At 34.7% G+C, this 26,047-nt stretch overlaps 1 protein-coding gene across 3 annotated transcripts; it reads left to right on the forward strand.

The window, feature by feature from the left end:
* Positions 1–143: 143 nt before the first annotated feature.
* LOC102606928 (stromal 70 kDa heat shock-related protein, chloroplastic) lies at positions 144–7,301 on the forward strand. 3 transcript variants are annotated; one of them, XM_052441393.1, is made up of 9 exons: positions 145–845; positions 1,679–1,931; positions 2,100–2,179; positions 2,299–2,441; positions 2,536–2,634; positions 2,828–3,017; positions 3,210–3,608; positions 4,081–4,384; positions 6,992–7,301. In XM_052441393.1, exons 1-9 carry the CDS (start codon positions 264–266, stop codon positions 7,090–7,092), a joined length of 2,151 nt encoding a protein of 716 aa, XP_052297353.1. In that variant the 5' UTR covers positions 145–263; the 3' UTR covers positions 7,093–7,301. The 3 variants fall into 3 exon arrangements, with proteins under 3 accessions (XP_052297352.1, XP_052297353.1, XP_006492570.2); XM_052441392.1 differs by lacking the exon at positions 4,081–4,384 and having other exon boundaries at positions 144–845; positions 6,706–7,301; XM_006492507.4 differs by lacking the exon at positions 6,992–7,301 and having other exon boundaries at positions 146–845; positions 4,081–4,681.
* The last annotated feature ends 18,746 nt before the right edge of the window (positions 7,302–26,047 follow it).

The following is a 26,047-nucleotide window of genomic DNA, read 5'->3' on the forward strand; positions in this document are numbered from 1 at the left end:
GAAATGACACGAACACATTATTTTAAATTTATATTTAACATATCCAGTTAAAAAATAAATTTAAAAAAATTTTAATTGAATAATAGTAAAAAAAAAAAAAAAAGAATTGTATTTGAAATATACAATAATTGATTTCTCTTGCAGTACATAAAACCCTAGGGGTTTCCAATTTCTCTTCACCCACTCCAACGCCCACCAAATACAAACCCTTATCTTCTCCACCAAAAGAAAGTCAACATTTTCACAGACCCACAATCACAAACATGGCGACGTTTTCAACAACCCAAATTCACTCTCTGGGTAACATTCCTTTGTCTTCAAGAAGGATTAAAGCCGCTAGTTTTCAATCATCCGCTCCGAGAACCGCCTTTTTCGGCCAAGCACTGGGCAGAAAACCGCATTTTGGCCTCCCAAACGCGGCTTTTTTGAAGTTAAACAATGAAAAAAACAATACTAGAAGAAGGTGTAACGTGGGTCCGGTGAGAGTGGTGAATGAGAAGGTGGTGGGGATTGATTTGGGGACGACGAATTCGGCGGTGGCGGCGATGGAAGGGGGGAAGCCGACGATAGTGACGAATGCCGAGGGGCAACGGACGACGCCGTCTGTGGTTGCGTATACGAAGATTGGGGATAGGTTGGTGGGTCAAATTGCGAAGAGGCAGGCGGTTGTGAACCCGGAGAACACCTTCTTTTCAGTGAAGAGGTTTATTGGGAGGAAGATGTCGGAGGTTGATGATGAATCGAAGCAAGTTTCGTATAGAGTTGTGAGAGATGAGAATGGGAATGTGAAGTTGGATTGCCCTGCTATCGGTAAGCAGTTTGCTGCTGAAGAGATTTCGGCTCAGGTATAAGGGTGTTATGAAGTTTTTGTGTAATGGGTTTGTTGAAAGTTTCGATTTTATTTATTTATTTATTTATTTTTGCGTTGTTTGGCTTATGATGGAATGATGAATTTGTGTCATGTTGCTGACATGTGGCTATTCACCACATAGCCATGCGTTTAAAATTAAGCAGAAGTGAAACAGTAACTGACATACTAAAATTTACTGCTATCCTATTGTTATGGGTGTAGACCTGTAGTTGAAGTTGGAATTTGGGCTCATGATGGTATTTTTGTTTTACATTGGGATAATGTGATGTGGATTTTGGATATGAGAATGTTTGAATTGAATTTTTTTTTTCCAGGGTGGGTTGGAGCTTTTTAGTTTCTAGAATGTAATAGGAAAAGAAAGAAAGAGTTGATAGTTGCATAGGAGTTAATTTTTCTTTTGGGGATGAATTAGGGTTTTTGGGTGGGATTGATGAGCTCTTTTTTTTTTTTTTTTCAAATTTTTTGTTTGTTCTCATATTTATTTCTGTGACAGCATTTTCTTCCGCAAGGAAAATTGTTATAATGCATGTAAACCCACTTGTGCATAATCTTATAGTACTTGCTATGTTGTTATTCTGCAATGTGCAAGATGCACTTACCTGCAACCTGCGAGGAACTTCTTAAGGCTCAAAGAAACAAATATAGTTATTCTTTATTATTATTTTTTTGAATTACATTGAAGTAGTTCATTCTAATTGGTCAACTTGAAATTGCACCGTGCATTTGTCTTCCTTTTAGGTGTATTAACTCATTTTACATATGTAGAGTACTTGCTGATGGTTAATTTATTCTGTTTTTCTATATCAGGTCTTGAGAAAGCTTGTGGATGATGCATCCAAGTTCTTAAATGATAAAATAACTAAAGCTGTGGTCACAGTGCCTGCTTACTTCAATGATTCCCAGAGGACAGCGACAAAGGATGCTGGTCGTATAGCTGGCTTAGAAGTTCTGCGTATCATCAATGAGCCTACCGCTGCCTCGCTTGCCTATGGATTTGAAAGGAAAAACAATGAGACCATCCTAGTGTTTGACCTTGGTGGTGGTACTTTTGATGTTTCAGGTACTCTTTCAGAAGTTCATTTTTGTTCTGTCTTCTGCAGATATCTTAGGGAATTTATTTTAATTGCAGCTTAAGTAATGCGGCTGGAAATTGATCTTGGTGACTATCAAATTATTTTGAATGGAAAGGTCTGTTCATTCTTAAATATCTTATTTCTTTCTATTCCAGTGCTTGAGGTTGGAGATGGAGTGTTTGAAGTGCTTTCAACTTCAGGAGATACACATTTGGGTGGGGACGACTTTGATAAGGTTGGAATACCTTTATAATATAGTGCCTTCAATTTTGTTTGTACCTATGTGTAAGAGCAAAGTAATTTGGATTTACTTATGTGATTAATGGACATGCAATTATCATATGCTATATGAAGAGAGTTGTTGATTGGCTTGCTGAAAACTTCAAAAGAGATGAAGGTGTCGTTCTTTTGAATGACAAACAAGCTCTTCAGCGACTAACAGAAGCAGCTGAGAAAGCTAAAATGGAGCTGTCATCTTTGACTCAGGCAAACATCAGGTATGTTATTTGTATCTATTTAACTCTTTTTTTTATTCAGGTGCATATCATCCTCTTGGCTGTTTGTTGTACTAATAATTTTTTGTTTTTCCAGCTTGCCTTTCATTACTGCTACTGCAGATGGGCCTAAGCATATCGAGACTACCCTTACAAGGGCCAAGTTTGAGGAATTGTGTTCTGATCTACTTGACAGGTTAGCTTATTTTACACTAGTTCTTTCAACATGGCGGTGCATGTTTTAACGGAATATTTGCTTTTGAGCCCTTGCTGTAACGGTAGATGTTTCTATTATCTCGTGGCCTCTTCTGTGTAACCATTGGGGTCCTAAATGCTTCATTTTTTAAATGCTTCATTTTTAGTCTCATCTACTTGATTTGCCTTGATAGGCTAAAGAAACCTGTTGAAACTGCCTTGAGGGATGCAAAACTTTCATTCAACGATCTAGATGAGGTTATCCTTGTTGGTGGATCAACCCGTATTCCGGCTGTTCAGGAGCTGGTGAAAAAGATGACTGGGAAGGATCCAAATGTCACTGTTAATCCTGATGAAGTGGTTGCCTTAGGAGCTGCTGTTCAGGTAGGTTCAATACTTACCAAAATATATTCTGCTCTGTGCATTTTTGAGTTCATTAAATTTGTAAAGGAGAATTTTATAATCCTGATTTCGTGGTGGATATTATTTCACAACTATCTTAGGCTGAATTTGTGGTCGATTATTTTTCTTACTCCATTTAGTTACATAGTCTTATGAAATATTTTATGACTTTAGGGAGGTGTTCTTGCTGGAGATGTCAGTGACATTGTCCTATTGGATGTTACACCACTATCTATTGGTTTAGAAACCCTCGGTGGTGTTATGACAAAGATCATCCCAAGAAACACAACTCTTCCTACCTCCAAATCAGAGGTGTTCTCCACTGCTGGAGATGGACAAACAAGTGTTGAGATCAATGTCCTTCAAGGTGAAAGAGAGTTTGTTAGGGATAACAAATCACTGGGCAGCTTCCGTCTAGATGGTATCCCACCAGCTCCACGTGGGGTCCCCCAAATTGAGGTCAAATTTGACATCGACGCCAATGGAATTCTCTCTGTCACTGCTGTTGACAAAGGCTCGGGGAAGAAACAAGACATCACCATTACTGGTGCTAGTACCTTGCCCAGTGATGAGGTCAGTTTGATATACTCTAGCTAACTGGGTGCTTGTTTAAAACTACTATTTTTCTTCATCTTGCAGTGCCTTCAATAAAATCGTTAATTGTTGCAGAATTTATGTTGCTTTTTCAGGAGTGGTTAACGCAGCTTAATATATTTGTGCTAAGTTTATTTTCTTTCTACTTTACCTTGCATCCATTACTACTTTGTAGTTAAGAGCCAATTATGTTGCAGCCTTTGTACATTTCGGCGTTTCAAGTCAGAAGGCAGAAGCTACAGGATACCCAGTCATTTTCTGTGGCTGAATTATTTATGACCAGTCTTACAATGTGTTTGACTGTTGGCTGTTTTAATGGAACTTGCTCATATGAATTTAAAAGTTGCATGATTGCTACAATTATTGTCTTGTAAATGAAATTTTTTCTTAAGATGGGACCTATATCATTCAACGAATTGTGCTGTACTAATGTCTCTATCAAAATCTGCAGGTGGAGAGAATGGTGAAAGAAGCTGAGAAGTTCGCGAAGGAGGACAAGGAAAGGAGGGATGCCATTGACACAAAGAACCAAGCTGATTCCCTCGTGTATCAGACAGAGAAACAGCTGAAGGAGCTGGCAGAAAAAGTTCCAGCACCAGTCAAGGAGAAGGTTGAAGGAAAACTTCAGGATCTGAAGGATTCCATTTCAGAAGAGTCAACTCAAAAGATGAAGGACGCCATGGCCGCCCTTAACCAAGAAGTCATGCAGCTTGGCCAGTCTCTATACAACCAACCAGGTGCTGGACCTGCTCCCGGTGCGGAAGCTGGGCCGTCGGATTCGTCCAACAAGGGACCTGATAGTGATGTTATTGATGCCGATTTTTCTGACAGCAAATGAGGACCTTATAGCTTTCTGTTCTCATTCCTGGTATCATTTTTGTTGCATGGGCAAAGGACACAACGTTGTTTTTAGAAATATAGAAGATATTGGTGACAGCTACAGATGGTAGGAAACCCCCATTTGCAAACGAAACTAGTTTTATTTCTTGTGTATAAAACGCACTTCAACAATAGTTCATTTATTAAATGCAGAATATGGTTTTTATGATGAATTTTAGAGTTAATTTTGAATATTTATGTGTGATATGTTGTCATTCTCAAAAAAAAAAAAAAATGTGTGATATGTTGTCAATAATGCTGGGATCTCAATGTTGTATGTGTGAATTTGTTATTGTTATGGGGATGAAGTAACGATCTGACTTCTGAGATTGAGTGGACAGAGAGAATCAGAGAACTGCACATTAAAAATATCATTGAAATTTTCAGTGCAAAGCAAAGGTGATTGCACTGGAAAATGTCCTAAAAATGCCCTGAGAAAAAGTGTGCTTCTGGCAACTGCCGTTGCGTTTGCAATTAATGCTTCGAGCTTGAGGATAAAGATGCTAATTTTGTCATCTATAATTACAATAAACTACTAAATTTCATCTGCCATTCATTTTTTTCTTTTTAAAGCTTTAGGCCACGTAGAAGTCTTTCAAAGTGACTAATTTCGTGATATCGTTTATATAACGTCATTCAACCTCTGTCATTTTTCTATCTTAAATGCGTCAACAAAAAGAAAAAGAAAGCTGTAAACTATTAGGTCTACTAAGTGAGTGTTTGTGGTGCTTTTAACTTTGTTTTGAAAGCAAACCAGCACAAGACACTTTCATTTGGTAATAAATGTATTACCACTCATCCAATGCTTATAGTTTACAGCTAGTGAGTGTGGCTTAAAAAACAACACTTCCGTTCCAACATGCTGCTTTGAATTTGAAATATAAAGTTTGTATTTCGTAAAAAATGACTAATAAAATGATAATATCAGCATCTGTGATCCATTAGGTAAAACCTATATATCAAAAAGATCTTTATGAAATGAAAGTGTGATATGGCTTTTATAGAACATTGGTGATCGACCATATGCCTAATAAAAAGTTCATCAATTGGAAAAGGAATAGGGATGGCAATGGAGAGGGGAGGGGAGGGGAGGGGATCGACATCTCCACACTCATTCCCGATATTTTACATATATTCCTGTCCCCTCCCAATCTCCATTAGAATTGATTGAGGAGATCACCGTTCCCTCCCCGAATGATAAGAGGGGATTTCTGAGGGGTCCACAAACCTCGAATAACTAATACGTTTTATATTTAAATTTTGAACTTGATTAATCATATTAAAATAAAAATTTAAACAAAAGTAAGGTTTGACAATATATCTTACACTAACATTAATCCATTACAAAAATCGTACTACAAAATATAAATGATCAGAATAATTATCTTCGTCAATCTTCATAATCTTATGAAAAAAAGAAATTGTTTTATATCAATAATGAAATAAATGAAATGGGTATAGATACTAAAATTAATATTTTTAATAAAAGCGTTTACTCTTGTACCTCATACTCCTCCTGTTCTTCCTCAAGAAATGTGACAAATTGAGAGATGATATCAGGTTTCAAATCTAAAACAATAAAAAAATCTAAACAATATGACTCATTATCTGAAATAGTTTTGGGCCAAGATATTTAGAATAAGGTCTGGTTGAATAGTAATTCAGGACTACAACTAGTTAAGTAGGTTCGAAATTTTTATAGCAGATTTGTATAAATATTTTGATATTTGTTATTTAAACTAATATTTAATATAATTTAAATTTCATTATTCATTTATTAATAATTCTAAAAAATAGAACCAAAATTAAAAATTAATATGAGGAAATGGGGAAATGGGTACGGGATGGAGATTTCACCTTATCCCCATCCCTTTTCCGAATAAAAAACTGGGTAAAAAATTATCCACATTCCCTTCCCGAATAAGAAATTAGGTATCAAATTGTCCTCATACCCTCCACGAATAGGGAAAATCCCCAAAGATTCCCATCCCCGTAAGAATTTTCTGTGGCTGAATTATTTATGACCAGTCTTACAATATGTTTTGACCGTTGGCTGTTTTAATGGAACTTGCTCATATGAATTTAAAAGTTGCATGATTGCTACAATTATTGTCTTGTAAATGAAATTTTTTCTTAAGCTGGGACCTATATCATTCAGCGAATTGTGCTGTACTAATGTCTCTATCAAAATCTGCAGGTGGAGAGAATGGTGAAAGAAGCTGAGAAGTTCGCGAAGGAGGACAAGGAAAGGAGGGATGCCATTGACACAAAGAACCAAGCTGATTCCCTCGTGTATCAGACAGAGAAACAGCTGAAGGAGCTGGCAGAAAAAGTTCCAGCACCAGTCAAGGAGAAGGTTGAAGGGAAACTTCAGGATCTGAAGGATTCCATTTCAGAAGAGTCAACTCAAAAGATGAAGGACGCCATGGCCGCCCTTAACCAAGAAGTCATGCAGCTTGGCCAGTCTCTATACAACCAACCAGGTGCTGGACCTGCTCCCGGTGCGGAAGCTGGGCCGTCGGATTCGTCCAACAAGGGACCTGATAGTGATGTTATTGATGCCGATTTTTCTGACAGCAAATGAGTACCTTACAGCTTTCTGTTCCCATTCCTGGTATCATTTTTGTTGCATGGGCAAAGGACACAACGTTGTTTTTAGAAATATAGAAGATATTGGTGACAGCTACAGATGGTAGGAAACCCCCATTTGCAAACGAAACTAGTTTTATTTCTTGTGTATGAAATGCACTTCAACAATAGTTCATTTATTAAATGCAGAATATGGTTTTTATGTTGAATTTTAGAGTTAATTTTGAATATTTATGTGTGATATGTTGTCAATAATGCTGGGATCTCAATGTTGTATGTGTGAATTTGTTATTGTTATGGGGATGAAGTAACGATCTGAGATTGAGTGGATAGAGAAGAGAGTACTGCACATTAAAAATATCATTGAAATTTTCAGCGCAAAGCAAAGGTGATTGCACTGAAAAATGTCCTAAAAATGCCCTGAGCCATTGCGTTTGTAATTAATGCTTCGAGCTTGAGGATAAAGATGCTAATTTTGTCATCTATAATTACAATAAACTATTAAATTTCATCTGCCATTCATTTTTTTTCTTTTTAAGCTTTAGCCCCGTTTTTTAGGTAAAAGTCTTTCAAAGTGACTAATTTCGTAATATCGTTTATATAACGTCATTCAACCTTTGTCATTTTTCTATCTTAAATGTGTCAACAAAAAGAATAAGAAAGCTGTAAACTATTAGGTCTACTAAGTGAGTGTTTGTGGTGCTTTTAACTTTATTTGGTAATAAATGTTTTACCACTCATCCAATGCTTATAGTTTACAGCTAGTGAGTGTGGATTAAAAAACAACACTTCCGTTCCAATCATGCTGCTTTGAATTTGAAATACAAAGTTTGTATTTCGTAAAATATGACTAATAAAATGATACTATCAGCATGTGCGATGCATTAGGTAAAACCTATATATATAAAAGATTTTTATGAAATGAAAGTGTGACATGGCTTTTATAGAACATTGGCGATCGACTGCTTAATAAAAAGGTCATCAATTGGAAAAGGATTAAAGGAAAGATGCGAAGGAATAGCTTTTTTTTTTTTTTTTTTTCCTCCAAATTTGGGAAATATTCATTTTCTTCTGCATAATAATTGCATTTGATCCAAAAGAGAACAATTACTTTTCCAAATGACCCCATGAGAGAAAATGAGGTTACGCAAATTGAGTGGAGGGGGAAATTGTTAGATTATATAAGTTATAAAACTAAATTCCTAAATTGTTATGGTACATCTTTTTAGATAATTTAATCGTTTTACGTTATAAGAGTAAAATGATTAAATTAAAATTAAGTAAAAGCAATCTTAGTAGTCAAAGATGGTCAATAAACTTAGGTCGAAAAAAATTATTTATTCATTAATTGTCAAAACGTTTTCTCTTTTTGAATTTTTTGAAAATAATATGAATTTTTCATAATTAGTTTTTGAAATGGGTGGATCTACACAGATTGTGGGTAAAAATATCCCAATTCCAGTACAAAATTTGTTAAAAGTAGTAATGACGACGCCTAATTTCATATAGTCCAAATAAAACTCAATCTAAAAATTTATTATCCAAGTAATGGAGAGCCCTACTTCAAAATAGAGATGACAAACGAGCCGTGCGAGCAAGAGGAAGGTGAATGACGGCCCGTGGGCTGGCATGGCACAACTCACCATGTGAACTGAATGGGTTGTGTCTGACTTTTTTAGCTTAGGCCCAGCACGACACACAACACGAGCCACGCATGTTGTGCTCGGTCGTGCCCAAGAAAGAGCACGATAAGTTTTTTTTTTTTTAAGAGGACGTGCCAAGCTGTTGGCAAGCTTTTTTCAAGCCCATGAATATTTTTTCGTTGAAAATATTCTTATAAAAAATTAATATAAGGTCACAATTTTAGACCTATTTACGACGAAATGTAAATTTCATCGTTAAATGTGTATTTTTAGTGAAGAACTTGTAATTTCATTGCTAAAATATTCGCTAAGGACCTAAAGAACCACCAAAATTTCATACCTTTTTTGGGATGAAATTTAAAGATTTAAAGTTGTTAATTTTTTGCCAAAGTTTTAGGTTTTTAGTAATGAGATTATAAGTTCGTCGCTAAAAATATTCAATTAAATATTTAAAATGGTTAATTTTTCACCAAAATTTTAGACCTTTCGCAATGAAATTTAAATTTCATCCCCAAATGTATTTTATAGCAACAATTTTCATTTTGCCACTAGACAACGTGAGAATTAAGTTTTAATGATGAATTTTAATTTTCATCGCTAAAAACTCTAGTTCTCTGTTTATATATCATTTACTTCATTTTTTTATTCTTTCTGATTCTCTCATTCTCTTAATTTTATTCTTTAATTCTCTTATCTCTAATATATAATTCTCATTCAGTCATTCTCTACTTCTTTACTCTCTTTTATTTTTAACATATTTGTAATTATTTTTGTATTTTTCATCAATAATAATAATTTTAAATTAATTACTTTTCATCTTATCATAATGATGTTAATTCTGATTGTAATTTAGTGTTGAAAATGATAATATTTTAACAATAATAATAATAATAATTAAATGTTAAAAAAATGATGTGTTCTAGCGATGAAATAATATCCATCGCTAAAAATACTTTCAGTGCCGAAATAGTTTGTTTACTAAAACTCATATTCACAGCACATAAATTAATGAACAGTTTATGCTTTTGGTGACAATTGTATTTATGGCTAAAAAAGAGACCTTTGGTAAGGAAACTTTTCATCGCCAAAAGTGTGTTTTTTTTGTACTCCTTTTGCTCCTTTCGCCTTTATCATTTTTGCGACGAAGCTAATTTTATTGCTAAAACATTCAGTGATGAAATTTGAATACTTCTCGCCAAAAATATGAAGTGACGCTCCTATTGCAACAAAATGTTAATGAAAAAAATCGTTGTAGTCTTTAGCGATGAAAATTATACGTTTTAGCGACGATTATTTCTGTCCTAAAGCCCCTTTTTGTGGCACTGAACATCTGGCAATGCATTGATCATATCTTGGGTATTGACTTTTGATCTGCATACGCTGAGATATCTAATTATAGAAGCCCCGATAGAGTTAGCACCAAGATTATTTGACTCAGTTGTTTGATGATTTCTTCATTCTAGCGGCCTTAATAAAGAAGTTTTAAAAATCTTGAAGTGCCATTTGTGAATATTTGCTATTCACTTTGGTATGATACTAATTGATGATGTTTAAAAATATTTATGCATTTGTAAGTAAATATTCTAATAATATACCAAAGTTTCCTTTTATTCACGTACATAAATATGGTCTTAATTTTATAGTAAACCTGAAAAAAAAATGGAATTCCTGTTGAAGGAAATAAGAATCCATTTATTGCCTGAAATGAATTATTTTACTGTGGTCCTTTGTTACTGTATTCAGCATGGTAAAAGTGTCCACGCTCTGTCCTTGCCACAATCCAACCTTTAGGATCAATTATTTCATCAAGAAAAGTTTGCGAGATTATTGTTCTTGAATATATAATTTCTCCGCGGTCATCCCATGTATGTCTCGATTGATGTTTGCTCTGAGAGAAGTCTTCTATGATTGTCTTTACATTCCCTTCAGTAGTTATGGTGCAATTATGAATGATTACTCCTCCATTTTCCCTTGCTTTTTCTCTTCCTTCGGCTGTGACCATCTTTACACTCCCACCAAGGAAACAACGAATGTAGATATTACAATTTTGAACACTTAACTTGCATCTCCAAATATAAAATCAATTACACCATAGACATCACACTCTTGATAGAACAGTTTATTGCTTCTAGCATAAAGGGCGCGCTGATACCCAGCAAACTTTTACCTCTAGAAGGCAGAGTCCACCTCACCACTGATGCTACTGCCTAGCTTGTTTCCTGTTATGGTCCAGTTGTCAAATGTTATATTAATTGTCACAAATCGAGCCACTTTAATCGTTACATTGATTTGAAAAAATAAAAATAAAAAAGCTAATCAATATATGTTAGAATATAACAAGATCATGTTTACTGATCTTATTTTTTGTTTGTTGTTAATTTAATGCATGTATACTACAATTTATAAGGAGAAAAAAGAGAATAAAATTACATAACTGATCACTCATTAACTGTAGCAGTCTTGTAAGTAGATAAATGATCCTTTTCCGTGGCTTTTATTCCAGGAAATTATTGTGTCTTTGATTTTATTGCTAATTTACACCAAATTCATTTTCTCTTTTCCAACAACAACATATTCAATAGAGATGGCCAATGGACTTGGAGGTAAGTGGCACGACATGTGCACAGCACGAGCACGACACATGTTTATACAATATGGCCTGACATGTGCACATTTTGATAGGATTGTGAATAATGCTGGACTGAGAATTTTAGACATGTGTGTCTCAAAGATAAGTCAAAATTAAAGATGAGCTAAAACATGACTTGTGACAAAACCCGCAATAAGCACACTTCTTTATTTATAGACCAATAGAAGAGTTGAGCTATTCATCAAATCTCTATTTTTATTTAGGATGTGATTATTTACACTCTAATATATTCTTTGCACATTCTAATTTTAGTAAAATTTTATATTACTAAAATAACCCTAATGTATTTATTAATTGATCATGAGTGTGGAGTAATAGAGCCTTACCCTTTTATTTATGATTTAGATTTACATATTTTGTCAAATAAATCCTCATACCATCGAAGTTTACCAAATATAAATATAGTCAACTTCTAGTCCGAGACGTGTTTACAATATTGCAAATAAAACTTGGACTTAAATAAAACACGGGATTCCTGGATTGAAAAAACTTCATATATTGTTAGATAAATACTCATTCCTCATTGAGCAAATTATAAATCTTTTTTGTTTATTAAAATGCAATTATCATCTTTCCTTGAAAGACTTCCATAATTTCTTTTCACAACACAAAATTTTCTTTTATTTCTATTCAATAATTAGATTATCATTTTCTATTAAATTTAATTAATTAGTGGAATTTTTCAACTGTAGTATGACTTAGGGCTCTTGAAAAGATAAAAGCTAATTTTAGTGTTTAGTAAATTTTTTTAGAAATCACTTTTGACAAAATCACCCCATCCTACAACCAATTTTTTAAAAGCAGGAAAGGAGTACCTTTTCAAAATTTGATTTTGAGAATTACTTTCATACTTAATACAATTCCATACATTTTTTTTCATATATATTAAAAAATCTAAAAGTATCCTTATTAATTAGGAAATAAAATCAATATGATTATTATTGAGATAATGAAATAAAAAATAAAACTAATAATATAAATATTTATTTTAGTTATGTTTATCAGTGTGTAAATAAATTTTATTCAACATTATGTCTAATTTAGTCATTTATATTCTTACAATAGTTTAACAGTAAATTTTACCAAACACACATAATTGTTTTTAATATTTGCAGCACTTTTAAAAATAAATGTTACTAAATATTTAATTGATTCTTTTCAGAGTTGATTACTTCTATAGCATAGCTAACAGTAATTATTTTAAAAGAATACAATATTATCAAACTAGGCCTTAGCAATAACATATTGATGACTTTGAAATAATTTTAAAAGACCAATTTTGACTAGTAGAAAAAAGAACATTCCTTATAATCAGAAAAAAAATTATTAAAAGTTTCTAATTTCATGAGTATTAATTTCTTAGTGCTTTTTCTAATTTAAAAGGTAATGTAGAACAAGAAGATAGTAAAATTCTAAAAAATGAATAGACTTGATAACATAATTTTCTTACAAAATATTAATAAAAACTTTGAGCAAATAAAATAGAAATACTATAGAGTGCAAGATGGATGATATTGTTAGCATAATAATAATCTAGCTCAATTATCCAACATAGGAACAATCATTTACTAAGCAACTATAGAAAGTCGAGTCCGCTTCACTCACTAATGCTACTGCCTGGCCTGTTTCCTGTTCTGGTCTGGTTATGTTCTCAAATGTTATATTCATTGTCACAAATCCAGCCCCTTAATCACTACATTAATTTGAAAAAAAGTAAAAAAAAAGCTAATCAATATATGTTAGAATATAGCAAGACCATGTTTACTGATCTTATTTTTTGCTGCTTGTTAATTTAATGTATATATACTACAGTTCATAAGGTGAAAATGAGAGAATAAAATTGCATAGCTGATCACTCACTAACTGTAGCAGTTTTGTAAGTAGATAAATGATCCTTTCCGTGCCTTTCATTCCAGGAAATGATTGTGTTGTTGATTCCATTGCCAATTTACACCAAATTCATTTTCTCTTTTCTAACAACAACTTATTCAGTAGAGATGCCCAATGGGTTAGGAGGCAAGTAGCACGACATGGGCACGGCACGAGCACAGCACATGTCCATACAACACAACACAACATGAGCATGTTTTGGTAGGACATGTAGTACAGCACGGTACATGTATGAACTATGTTGGGCCAAGAATATTAGGCATGTGGGTCTTAAAAACGCGTCACAATTAGAGATAGGATAAAGCACGGTCCATGAGAAACCCCACAATAAGCACACTTCATTGGAGGGCTAGCATGTAACCCGTGGACCATTAATAACATGCGGGCTAGGTATATTAATGAAAAATAAACTTAAAAGTTTATGATTTTATAAATAACTTGAAATTGAATCTTTTAACATATTTTATTGCCATAAATTTTTGAGTTCATTTAAGTTTTGATCTTATTCATTTATCATAGTTGTGATAAGTAATCGATGTTTTGTAATTGTGAATATGAAGCATGTAGAAACTGAAGGGCACTTTAGTTTGCTTAACACCTGCAATTTCTGCCCAAGATCCAAGATCAGATTCCTAGATGCTTCTATAGATGACTCAAAGAAACTTCACCAAGAACTCTGAGTAACAAATCAATGGTTTAAGAATCACAAAAGATTAAAGACTCAAAGAATCAATGAAATAGAAAGAATAAAGAACATGAGTGATTTAACGTGGTTCAGCTAACTTCCATTAGCTTACATCCACGGAGGAACAAGACAACATTCCTTTATTGAATGAGCTCAAGGTTATAGAGAATTACAGAATATATCTCATGGAAATTACATACTCTCAATTGAGAGATTAACCCCCCTTATATACTCATGGTTCGTCACCAGCTTGCTGCACCAGAATCAGCTCCTTTCAGTTGCTGATAACCACCTGGAAACTAATTCCAGATGCTCACGTGCAAGCCATGCTTCATCAACAACTTTTAACAGCTTCTGTTATTAGAATCCCATTCACGTGCGTCTCACATGCTTCATTAATCCTGAAACGGCAGCCCATGACACCGTTTAAGAAGCATTGTATTTGAACACCAAAAACGCACTCTCTCAAGTCGTTTCGAAATCATTTGAATTGATTTCACTGGTTACTTTACAAATCTCCACCTTGAAACAATTCATCCATGTTCATCTTTCTCCTTAATTTCATGCAAGTTACAAACTGCATATTTCAGTTATGTCCAAGCAGGTCTTGAACTTAGCTGTAAGTACCACCTTTGTAAGCATATCAACAGGATTGTTGCTGGTATGTATTTTGACCATCTTCACAACTCCTTTAGATATTACATTCCTTATGAAATGCAACTTAATGTCGATATGCTTGGTTTTCTCATGATGAGCTGGATTTCTGCTCAAGTAAATGGCACTTGAGTTGTCACAGTGGATATCAACAACCTTCTGAGGTATTCCCAACTCACTGATTAAGCCTTTAAGCCATAAAGCCTCCTTGACAGCTTCTGAGGCTGTAGTATACTCAGCCTCTGTTGTTGATAAGGCCACTACATGTTGCAAACTTGCTTTCCAGCTTATCAGGCATCCATTCAACATGAACATGTATCCAGTTTGTGACCTCCTTATGTCCAGATCTCCAGCATAATCAGAGTCAACATAGCCCCATAAACCAGCTTCATTTGTCTCTCGACCATTTCCATACAACAGCCCATAATCCAAGGTTCCATTTAGATACCTCAGCATCCATTTAGCTGCCCTCCAATGCTCTTTTCTAGGTGATGCCATATACCTGCTTATCAAGCTTAGAGAATGTGAAATATCTGGTCTTGTAAGGACCATTGCATACATCATACACCCTACTGCATTGGCATAGGGAACTTTGGACATCTCTTGCTTTTTTTCACTTGTCTTTGGACACTGCTGGTTTGAGAGTTTGAAATGAGAGGCCAAAGGTGTTATCACTGGTTTACAGTTGTTCATTCCAAAGGTGTTAAGTACTTTTTCCAAGTACTTCTTCTGAGACAAGAACATAGTTCCCTTCCTTCTATCTCTTGTGATTTCCATGCCCAAAATCTTCTTGGCATGTCCCAAATCTTTTATATCAAACTCAGAGTTCAGCATCTATTTTAAAGCTTCAATTTCTTCCCTCACTTTACAAGCAATCAACATATCATCAACATACAATAGCAGGTATATATGATGATCTAAATCTATTTGCTTGTAGTATACACAACAATCAAAATTACACCTCATGAATCTATAAGATATCATGAACTCATCAAACCTGAGGTAACATTGTCTTGGGGATTGCTTTAAGCCATACAATGACTTCTTCAGCAAGCATACATGGTCAGGGTATTCAGAGCATACAAATCCTTCAGGTTGAGTCATCAAAATCTCCTCTTGTAATCTCCCATGTAAAAAGGCTGTTTTGACATCAAGTTGATCAAGCTCCATGTCATATACAGCTGTTAGAGCTAATAATACCCTTATTGAAACATGTCTGACCACTGGTGAGAAGACCTCCTTAAAATCAACCCCTTCCTTCTGTGTATACCCTTTTGCTACTAGCCTAGCTTTGAATCTCCTAGGCTCATCAGCTGTCAGTCCTTCTTTCAGCTTGAAAATCCATTTGCACCCCACAATCCTTCTTTTCTCAGGTTTCTTTACCAATTCCTAGGTGTTATTCTTGTATAGTGAGTCTATTTCATCATCCATAGCCCTTTGCTACTTTGATTTATATGAACTCTTCAGAGCTTCTCTGTAGCTTGTTGGCTCATCTTCATCAATCTCATGTGATGCAGCCAGAGCATATGCAATGAGGTCAGTATAACCATATCTTTGTGGAGGTTTTATATGTCTCATTTCTCTGTCTCTGGCCAGATGGTAGTCTCTAAGTTGAGTTAGAGTGTGCTGTTGAGATTGTGCCTCAGTGTTTCCACTACTGTCATCTTCATCTCCATCAGAATTTGCACCTTCTTGAGAAGACTTCTTATTTGGATGCTCCACCTCAAACTGTATACTCTCAAGTGTTTCATCCTGAGGTTCAGCATCATTTATTTGTGGTTTTTTTTTCTGAGCACAGTTTCTTCATTAAAGATCACATCCCTGCTGATGATGCACCTTGGTGGGGATAAGTCTGTGCACCATAGCTTGTAACCCTTTACACCATCTGGATACCCAATAAACTTTCCCTTCAGAGCTCTTGGAGATAATTTCCCTTGCTTAACATGTGCATAAGCATCACATCCAAAAGCTTTAAGGTCTGCATAGTTACCAGGTTTTCCATACCACATTTCTAATGGTGTTTTAGAGTCAATTCCAGCAGATGGGATAAGGTTCACTAAAAGATAGGCTGTCAGCAAGGTTTCTGTCCATAGCCCCTTAGGAAGTTGTGACTGTATCATCATGCATCTGACTTTGTCCATTAAAGTCTTGTTCATCTTTTCAGCTAGGCCATTTTCCTGTGGGGTTAACCTTACTGTTCTATGTCTTGCAATCCCTTCATTAGCACAAAAACTATCAAACTCTTGATTGCAATATTCAAGGCCATTGTCTGTCCTTAGTTTTTTAACCCTTTTTTCAGTTTGATTCTCTACCAGAGCTTTCCACTCTTTAAATTTTCCAAACACCTTATCTTTACTTTTCAGCACATACACCCACACTCTCCTAAAGTAGTCATTTATCATGGTCATAAAGTATCTATTTCCACCCAGAGATAAAATCTGATATGGACCCTAAAGGTCTGAGTGTATATATTGCAAGATCTCAGTGGTCTTATGTATTGATTTCTTGAAGCTATTCCTAATAGATTTACCTAGGATGCATTCTTCACAGAAAACTAGCTCCTCAATTGTATCACTCCTCAAAACACCTTGTTTTTTAAGTTCTTTCAGACCTTTGATACTCATATGCCCAAACCTTAAGTGCCATAGTTTAGTTTTATCTATGGCAGTGCTTTCAATGGCATTAGAGACCCCTGTTACAGACTCCCCATCTAAGATATAAACTCCATTCTTTCTGGTTCCTTTCATAACCAGTGTGAATCCATTTAGAATCTTCAACACCCCTGATTCAAGCTTAATGCTGCATCCCATTTTATCCATAATTCCTAAAGAAATCAAATTCCTTTTAAGTTCTGGAATATGTCTAACCTGTCTAATTTCTTTTATAGACCCATCATGTAGCTTAAGATGAATTTTACCAATCCCAATGACTTTACACACTGTGTTATTACCTATCATTACTCTTCCTCCATCAAGATCTTGATAATCAGAAAAATAACTCTTATATGGACTCATATGAAATATGCAACCAGAGTCAAGAATCCACTTACCCTTTTGCATATCCTCAATAGCAACACACACACATGCTGACTCATAGCCATCCTCTTCTTCAGCTGTAGCTGCATTCCCAATTCTCTCCTTATTCTTGTTCTTTAAATCTGGGCAATCCTTCTTGAAATGTCCTTCCTTATGGAAATGGAAGCATTTCAGGTCCTTTAGCTTGGTTTTAGGTTTGGATTGCTTCTGATTCTTGCTGCATTCTTATTCTTTTCAAACTTTCCCTTTACTGTTAACCCAACTCAATTTTCTATACTTACAGATTTTTCTTGCAACCCTCTAGTATTTAAGGCTGCCTTCACCTCATCCAAGGACAATGTCTGCCTCCCATACATTAGGGCATCCACAAAATTAGAGTATGATTGTGGAAGTGAACTTACCAAGAGCAGAGCTTTACTTTCATCACTGAGGCTTTCATCAATGGTCTCCAATGTGTCACACACTCTATTGAATTCATCGATATAATCATCAAGAGAGGATCCCTCTGCCATCTTTAGAGTAAACATCCTTTTCTTGATATGAAGTCTGTTGGTAAGAGACTTTGTCATATAGATAGTTTCCAGTTTTGCCCACAAATCAGCCACTGTTTTCTCCTTGGCAACTTCTCGAATAACAGAGTCTCCAAGACTCAAGATTATTGTGCTTCTTGCCCTTTTGTCTATATCAGTAGCCTGTTGTGGTGTTAGTGATGATGAAGCTTCTATTCCCTCTTTCTTAGTGACTGGTTCTAAAGCATCTCCTAGTCCCTGAGTTATCAGTAGAGCCTTCATTTTCACTTTCCACATATTGAAGTCGTTCTTGCCTGTAAACTTCTCCAGATCAACTTTAGGATGAGCCATACTAGAATCTGATTAAAGAAACCCTGCTCTGATACCAATTGTAGAAACTGAAGGGCACTTTAGTTTTCTTAATACCTGCAGTTTCTACCCAAGATCCAAGATCAGATTCCTAGATGCTTCTATAGATGACTCAAAGAAACTTAACCAAGAACTCTGAGTAACAAATCAATGGTTTAAGAATCACAAAAGATTAAAGACTCAAAGAATCAATGAAACAGAAAGAATAAAGAACATGAGTGATTTAACGTGGTTCAGCTAACTCCCATTAGCTTACATCCACGGAGGAACAAGACAACATGCCTTTATTGAATGAGCTCAAGGTTACAGAGAATTACAGAATATATCTCATGGAAATTACATACTTTCAATTGAGAGATTAACCCCCCTTATATACTCATGGTTCGTCACCAGCTTGCTGCACCAGAATCAGCTCCTTTCAGTTGCTGATAACCACCTGGAAACTAATTCCAGATGCTCACGTGCAAGCCATGCTTCATCAACAACTTTTAACAGCTTCTGTTATTAGAATCCCATTCACGTGCGTCTCACATGCTTCATTAATCCTGAAACGGTAGCCATGACACCGTTTAAGAAGCATTGTATTTGAACACCAAAAACGCACTCTCTCAAGTCATTTCGAAATCATTTGAATTGATTTCACTGGTTACTTTACAAAGCATTTGCTAAATGATAGGACTGATTCTTTAAGGTACATGCTAGTAGGGACTGTGAGGTTAAAGGGCATTGAGCTACCCTAGCTAAGAGGATAGTTGCCAAGATTGCAGGGGATTAATCGAAGCAGCATATTTAAAAAGGCGAGATATTATAGTCCCTATATGTGTCTATTCATATAAGTTTGAAAAAGTTCAAAACGCTTCTTTTTCAAGGGTCCGGCTATGGTGCAACTGTAGTACCATACTACAGTTTCTTCTAGCCGTTGGATCAACTTATGATAACAATTGTAGCTAAATCTAACGGCTGAATGCAACTGTGGTATGGTACCACAGTTGCACCATAGTTTTGCCCCTTTTTCAATCTGTACAAGACAAGCCTGATTTTTGCTCCCAAAAAATTGCTGGAGCACCAGGTCATTTGTACCAACATGTTATTAATTATGCACGTACGCGTGGCTTTGTCATGATTTGATGCTACACCAAAAGAGATATTTATAGCTATAATTTTTAAACTGCACCGTGATATTTGGTAAATAATAGCCGTTAAGGTTTAGAAAGTAAGTTGATTTTCTTTCACATTTGTATGATTAAAAATCAATAGTATCTTATTATTTTTATCAAAACTCTTATTGAAAAGACTTATTCATCATACACTATCAAATTTTATTTCATAGTTATGAATTTTTTTTACAACAACTATTGTTTAAAAATTAATCCTCTGAGTACAAAACAATACCTTGACTTGTTAATTGTGATGGCGTTGCAGCCCAAGGAGTTCTTTAGGAGTTTGAGAGGTAGAAAGAAAAGTAGTATTAGTATTTTACCAACTAAAAGTTATTAATTTAATTTTATGTTCTGCATTTTGCTCTGATAGATTTTGTGTTTATTAGGCTATGAATTTTTTTAGAAATAAAGTGTGCATTTCTATGTTCTTCATTTTTATGTTCATGCGGGCTACCATAACTCAAATTGTATGACTATTTCTCCCCAAGTCAAAAAAATATATATAATGTTAATTAGGAGTGTTAATTCATGCAATCGTGTCATGTCAAATTTAAGCAAACACAGATACGATCCATTTATTTTAATGTATTCTTTTTAATCTCTCGTATGATAGGAAAAACATAAATTTTAATATTGTTTTATTGTTTAGAAGATTAGAACTCGTGTTGGGTAAAACCCAAGTCAATTATTTTAACCCCTATACCTCTCCAGAATTTGAACTCCAGTGACCGATCAAGTAAGACGACTTAAAAATTGCTAATAACTTATATATTCCACATGATAGAATAGCAATGAATAGAATTATTGATTTATTTATTTTATTTTGGATTACCCCCAGGACTATTATTGACCCAAGTTGAACAACTATAATATCCAAATTAACCGTAGAAAGGTTATTCAAACAATTATTTCTATCATTACTGGCGACTTCGGAATTTCTGAAAATTCTGAAAAAAGAACTGTCACAAGTATCACATTCAATTATTTCATCCTCTGCATATCGGCCGGCAGAATCATGATCACCACTCTCCATATATTTTATAGCCGTGGGGATTTCATCAATAGCTAGATCATTAACTCGAAAGCAAACATCGAGACAGATTTTCATAGCCTTATCTTCGGTTTCATTAAGCAACTTCTTGATTTGTTCATACGTAATATTACAGCATGCTGGTGCAGATTCAAGTATGATGTGAGCTAGACATTTGAAACAGACCTCAAGGATCCGGACATTTATTATCCTAAAGTAATCTGAATATTATCAGGAGTATGTTATATTTTCTACTATTTTAATTTCCTATTGAATAAACTTTTTCTTATACTGAGGTCGTCCCCCTCCCCCACATATTGGTTGATAGTTTGCTGGACAAATAGTAGTGGTTGAAAAACGTTTTATTTTGGTGAAAGGATTTACCCAGAGTATGTAACATCGCACTTGGCTTTGGAAGAATGTGACTTCCCTTGCATGGTCCATCTATTTTCATTAATATCTTTGTTGCATATCTAGGTTCAAGCACAAATACAAGCAGAGCAATATTGATGCCATTCATAGATATTTAAGACAATGAGGAGCAAAAGGTGATATACTATACTTGCTGCATAATGACCAAATCTCCATCGCTCTCTCATTGTAACTTGATACGCAATTTGATTGTCAACGAATAATTATTAACCAAGAATGCAGGGTATCAAAAGAAGCAGCATACTTGAAAAGGCATTATATTCTGGAGGCTATGTGTCAATTCATATAAGTTTCAATAAGTTGAATAAGTTTAATAGTTGAGCTCTGTTAGCTCGCCCATTTTTTTTTTTTTTACAATTCGCGCATTCAGGTACTATCAAAGTTTGCTTACACTACTGGGTTCGGAGCATCACTGGCTGTGGTTCTAGACTTCAGGTTTTTATTAGTTAACTCTCTGTCCCTTGTGTGTACACACACACATATCATGTTTTTTCAAGTTCTGAAACTCACAAGATTTAATTGTATTAAAAATGTTTTGGTCGTCTGCATTGTCAGGTTAAGGATACCGAGCAATGTATTAAGGCAAATGTCAGAGTTTTGTTAGTTTCCAAGAAACCGATCCTTGTGTGGCGCCAAGGATACTAAGAGCCTATTTGGAATTTAAGTGCTGTAACTTTACAGTTGTTGTAGAAAAAAAAAATTATAATTATGAAATAAAAGTTAATAGTGTATAGTAAATATAAATTTTTAATAATGATTTTACTAAAATTATTTAAAATATAATAAATTTTTCATCATACAAGTGAAAAATCATATAAAAATAGCTTTCAAGTTACAGCAGTTAGTGTTTATCAAATATTTTAGTACTGTATCTTTTAAGTTACAGCTATCCAACCTCAATTCCAAACGCACCATAAGTACCAAGATTATCTTTATGTGAGATTTGCATTTGATCGAGTGAATTTTGAGAGCTAGGGTGAGAGAATTTTTAGGATATTGGGATTTGGGTTGGGGTATATTATTGTTCAAAATTTATACCGTCCTATATTTTTTTATAGTTAAATTATCTTCATGCGTTCGCCCCGTGGATACAGACTGAGAATCGAACCATGTAAAATTATTATGTTCTTTCTTCGCAATTGTTTACTATATAGTATTTGAGATTGTATCTCCAAGGTGTGCTTAAAGTTATTTTGTTATTATTAATAATAGGGAAAGAACTTACAAAATCATGTTAATTTGGCACCGTAGGAATCCTGTTATTTTTAAAAGTAATTACGTATATCCTTTTTATGTTTATAGATAGTTACACAAGTCCTTAAGGTTTGTTTAAAAAGGTGGACATTAAAACAAATCTAAAGCTAATTGTGGCCTTCCAGTCTCATGTTGCTTTCTACCATATAATTTCAAATGAAATTTTTCTCCGTTATTTCTCTAGTTTGAAAACGGTATATAATTGATTCCAGTATAAAACTCTGAATGGTCATTGATTTGTCAGTACGTCTTTATAAAAAATTTGTGTGATCATTTCTAAGAATAATGAAGTCCATATGATCATTTCACTAAACCACAACATCTCACTATCAATTTCTCTTGCTAGCAAGGCTTCCACCTAATCATAGGCGGTGCCCGAATAATCATTTAAGGTACCAATTTGAGTCTTTTATATTTGGGTGATTTAAAATAATTTATTTCCCTTCCTATAACTATAGTTAGAGATAAATATCTTAATTTCTAGTTATACTCTTGGTAGACCTTTAAACTGTGCTATGAGTGTATCGATGTTGATTATCCCAAATTATAATATCAGGTAACAATTGAATATATATAAGGGATATTATCATTTTACTACTAAAGTTTTTCTGACATATCAAGTCAGTACTATACTTTGGTAAAAACTACATTTTACTACCAAACGTTTAATTTGTTATCACTTTACTACTTTTCCGTTAAAAATAAGTTAATATTTAACGAAATATGAGTTAAAAGACTATTTTGGCCATGAAAAGGAAAGAAATAACAAAAAAGAAAACTACAAATTATTGTAGCAAGAATCCATTAATTAAAAGGATCCAACTACAACTACAGCTACAGCGTAACTGTGACACCGTATCACGTTTTTTGTCCTTATTGTAAAGTGTCGTTGGATGTAAAAAGATTGAATCCAACGATCAAAATCGCTTAATAGATTATTAAGGCATGAACTGTCGACCGTTGAAGCCAGTTATCATCAGAACCTTTCTCCAACTCTTGATCTTCATTCTCCTCTCCCTGACCATCAACTTTTTCTCCAGACCTCTCCTCTGACCTGGTCTCACCCTCATTGCTATCAGATTTCTTCTTACCATCATCCGAATCAGATTTGTTGCAAGCAATTAATTTATTCCCACAACTGGCTTTGAGTGCGAAGTAGAAGAAAGCTAAGTACAAACACACTCACAAGGCAAGCATTTCTTTAAACCGAATTATTTCCCACATCAGACATCCAATGACAGAGTCCCCTGGTTTCTCTATACGGCTTTACCCTTAATCATTTTAACAAACAGCTTCAATACACAAAGATTAGAGCAAAAAAAGGAAAAACAATGGCTATGTCAACGCTAGGTGATGACGAATTAATGAAAACTAGTTGCCGAGGCAACTCTTGAGAGTCAAGAGTCGCCACGCAAACACAATCGTGGTCCCTTTTTGCTGTATATGTAGAAAAAAAAAAAAGTAGAAGCTAGTAGCAAGTGGTGGGAGAAAAGAAAAGGTGGGAGAAATCTTTTATAAAAAAAAAAAAGAGAAAAGAAAAGTTAGAGATTTGGCTTTGCAAAGATGCGGCTCCTGTGTGTGTTTGTGTTTTGTTTGTTGCTTCTTGTGCTTGGTTGACCGCGAGAGAGAAAGGGGCCATGAGAGAGAGAGAGAGAGCGATTGGAGATGGAGGGTTACAATTTTTTTACTTTTTTTAATTATTTACCTTGCAAGACTAAATGTTTATTTTCCAATTGCAAATGTAGCGTTTTGACTTCAGCCAAAAATGTCTTAAAAGTCCTTGTGACATCAGTAAATATTTAACTGTGTTAACGGAATAGTAGTAAAATGATAACAAATTAAATATTTAGTGATAAAATGTAGTTTTTACCAAAACATGGTACTGATTTGATTTGTCAGAAAAACTTTAATAGGAAAATGATAATAGGGAAATTTACAACTGTCCACCTATTTGTTTCCTCTTTTGCAAAAATACACAAACACTTTTTTTTTTCAACGCGCCACCTGAAGTTACCCTTTTATTTCACTTTTCCACTTCCGTCTATTCTCCATTGGAACATTGTTGATGTTAAAGGGGCAAAATCGATATTTCATTTGGATATTTAAAACTACACCGTATCGCAATATTGTTTAAAAGAGTAAAACGACGTCGTTTTACTTCTATGGAAAAATTAAAAAAAAAAAAGAAATCCACAGTCGTTTAACGAAATTGATACATAGAATTTCCTAGGTCCAACAAGTAAGAAACATTTCCTAACATTCCCGGCATCCACCTTCGTCTTTGACTGTGTTGCTTGAAAAAGCTAAATCAAGCCAGTTAATCTCCAATTTCCATATATTTTCATCAAAGAAATAAGCTTGGGTTTCAATTTAGGAGGTTTCATACGAAGATTCAAAAGTGTTGACGAAACAGATGAATTGTTACAAGCCTGGACGTTTCGATTTAGGAGGTTTCAGCCAAATTTCAAGTGAGTTTCGTTGAATTTGTTTGCTATTAAGTCTCAATGTTTTGTTAATTATTGTTCCATTGGTGATTCTTGTTAATCATTGTTGTTGGAAACCCTAGAATTTATTTTCACAAAACTAAAAGAATATTTACTATAATGCATGTATTTTATAATCGTGTTACTGAATTTGCTAAATCGTTTTCGATGGGTTGCTTGGACCTGAATTTGCTAAATCGTTTAGGATGACACAACTGGAGTTAGTAATATCCTTTAGAGATAAGACGCAGAATTTTGGATTGCTTGGACCTGATTGTACCGTAACCAAAATAAAGGATGCTGCATTGACGATTACGGGTGCATACGGATTAGGCTCGAGCTCATAGATTCTGTTAAACGTTACAAACCCAGAGAATAAGGTTAAGATTGCGCTAGATTCAGACTTTGGGTTGGAGTGTTTGTTGGCACTATATAGGCGTTTGGGTGCCCGTGTATTTGAAGTTGACATTGTACCAGTTCTTTGCCCTCAGTTCAAAGATGCTGCTTTATTTCAGGCATTGTTGACTAACTTAGAAGTTGTATTATCTGATGAGCTTATTACTCAGGTAAATGACTCAATTGAGGGACATGCTTCTGTTGAGGAAAATGATGTTGTTAGGGAGCATGCTGCTATGGGGGGGCATGCTTCTGTGGTGGAACATGCTTCTGTGGTGGAACATGCTGCTGTTGAGAAAAATATTGTTGTTAAGGAAGATGACTCTGATGAGGATGCACTGCTATCTGATTGCTCGGACAGAAGGCTTAACAGTGATGATGATCTTAATGTGAACTTCATGCAAGCTGATCTTGATAGAGCTGTTGATGGAGCTAGTGGTGGAGCTACTGAAAGACTTAAAAGCTGCCACTTGGAAACTGATTCAGATGATAATTTATTTGATGTTGATAAAGAGGTAAAAAATGTGATTAACTCTTCTGATGATGACATTGAGCTTGGCACTGCCCAATTGACTAATTATATAGAGGAACATGAGTACAAAATAGGTGCTGATGGGAAATATAGGCTAAAAGTAGGGCATGTATTCAGAGATGTAGTTCATTTTAGAGAGATATTAAATGAGGTGATGGTTCAGAAAATGTTCGCTATTAAAATAATATATAGTGAGTCGAGACGATTTGTGGCTACTTGTAAGCAATC

The sequence above is a fragment of the Citrus sinensis genome, chromosome 5, assembly GCF_022201045.2.
Source record: "Citrus sinensis cultivar Valencia sweet orange chromosome 5, DVS_A1.0, whole genome shotgun sequence".
In the NCBI taxonomy this organism is placed as follows: Eukaryota; Viridiplantae; Streptophyta; class Magnoliopsida; order Sapindales; family Rutaceae; genus Citrus; species Citrus sinensis.

Excerpts from the sequence above, each read along its gene's own strand:
- LOC102606928 (XM_052441393.1), top strand. The coding sequence starts at position 264 with ATGGCGACGTTTTCAACAACCCAAATTCACTCTCTGGGTAACATTCCT. Across the intron at positions 2,180-2,298 it reads GTGGGGACGACTTTGATAAG|AGAGTTGTTGATTGGCTTGC; the intron begins GTTGGAATACCT and ends TGCTATATGAAG. Across the intron at positions 2,635-2,827 it reads TGTTCTGATCTACTTGACAG|GCTAAAGAAACCTGTTGAAA; the intron begins GTTAGCTTATTT and ends TTGCCTTGATAG.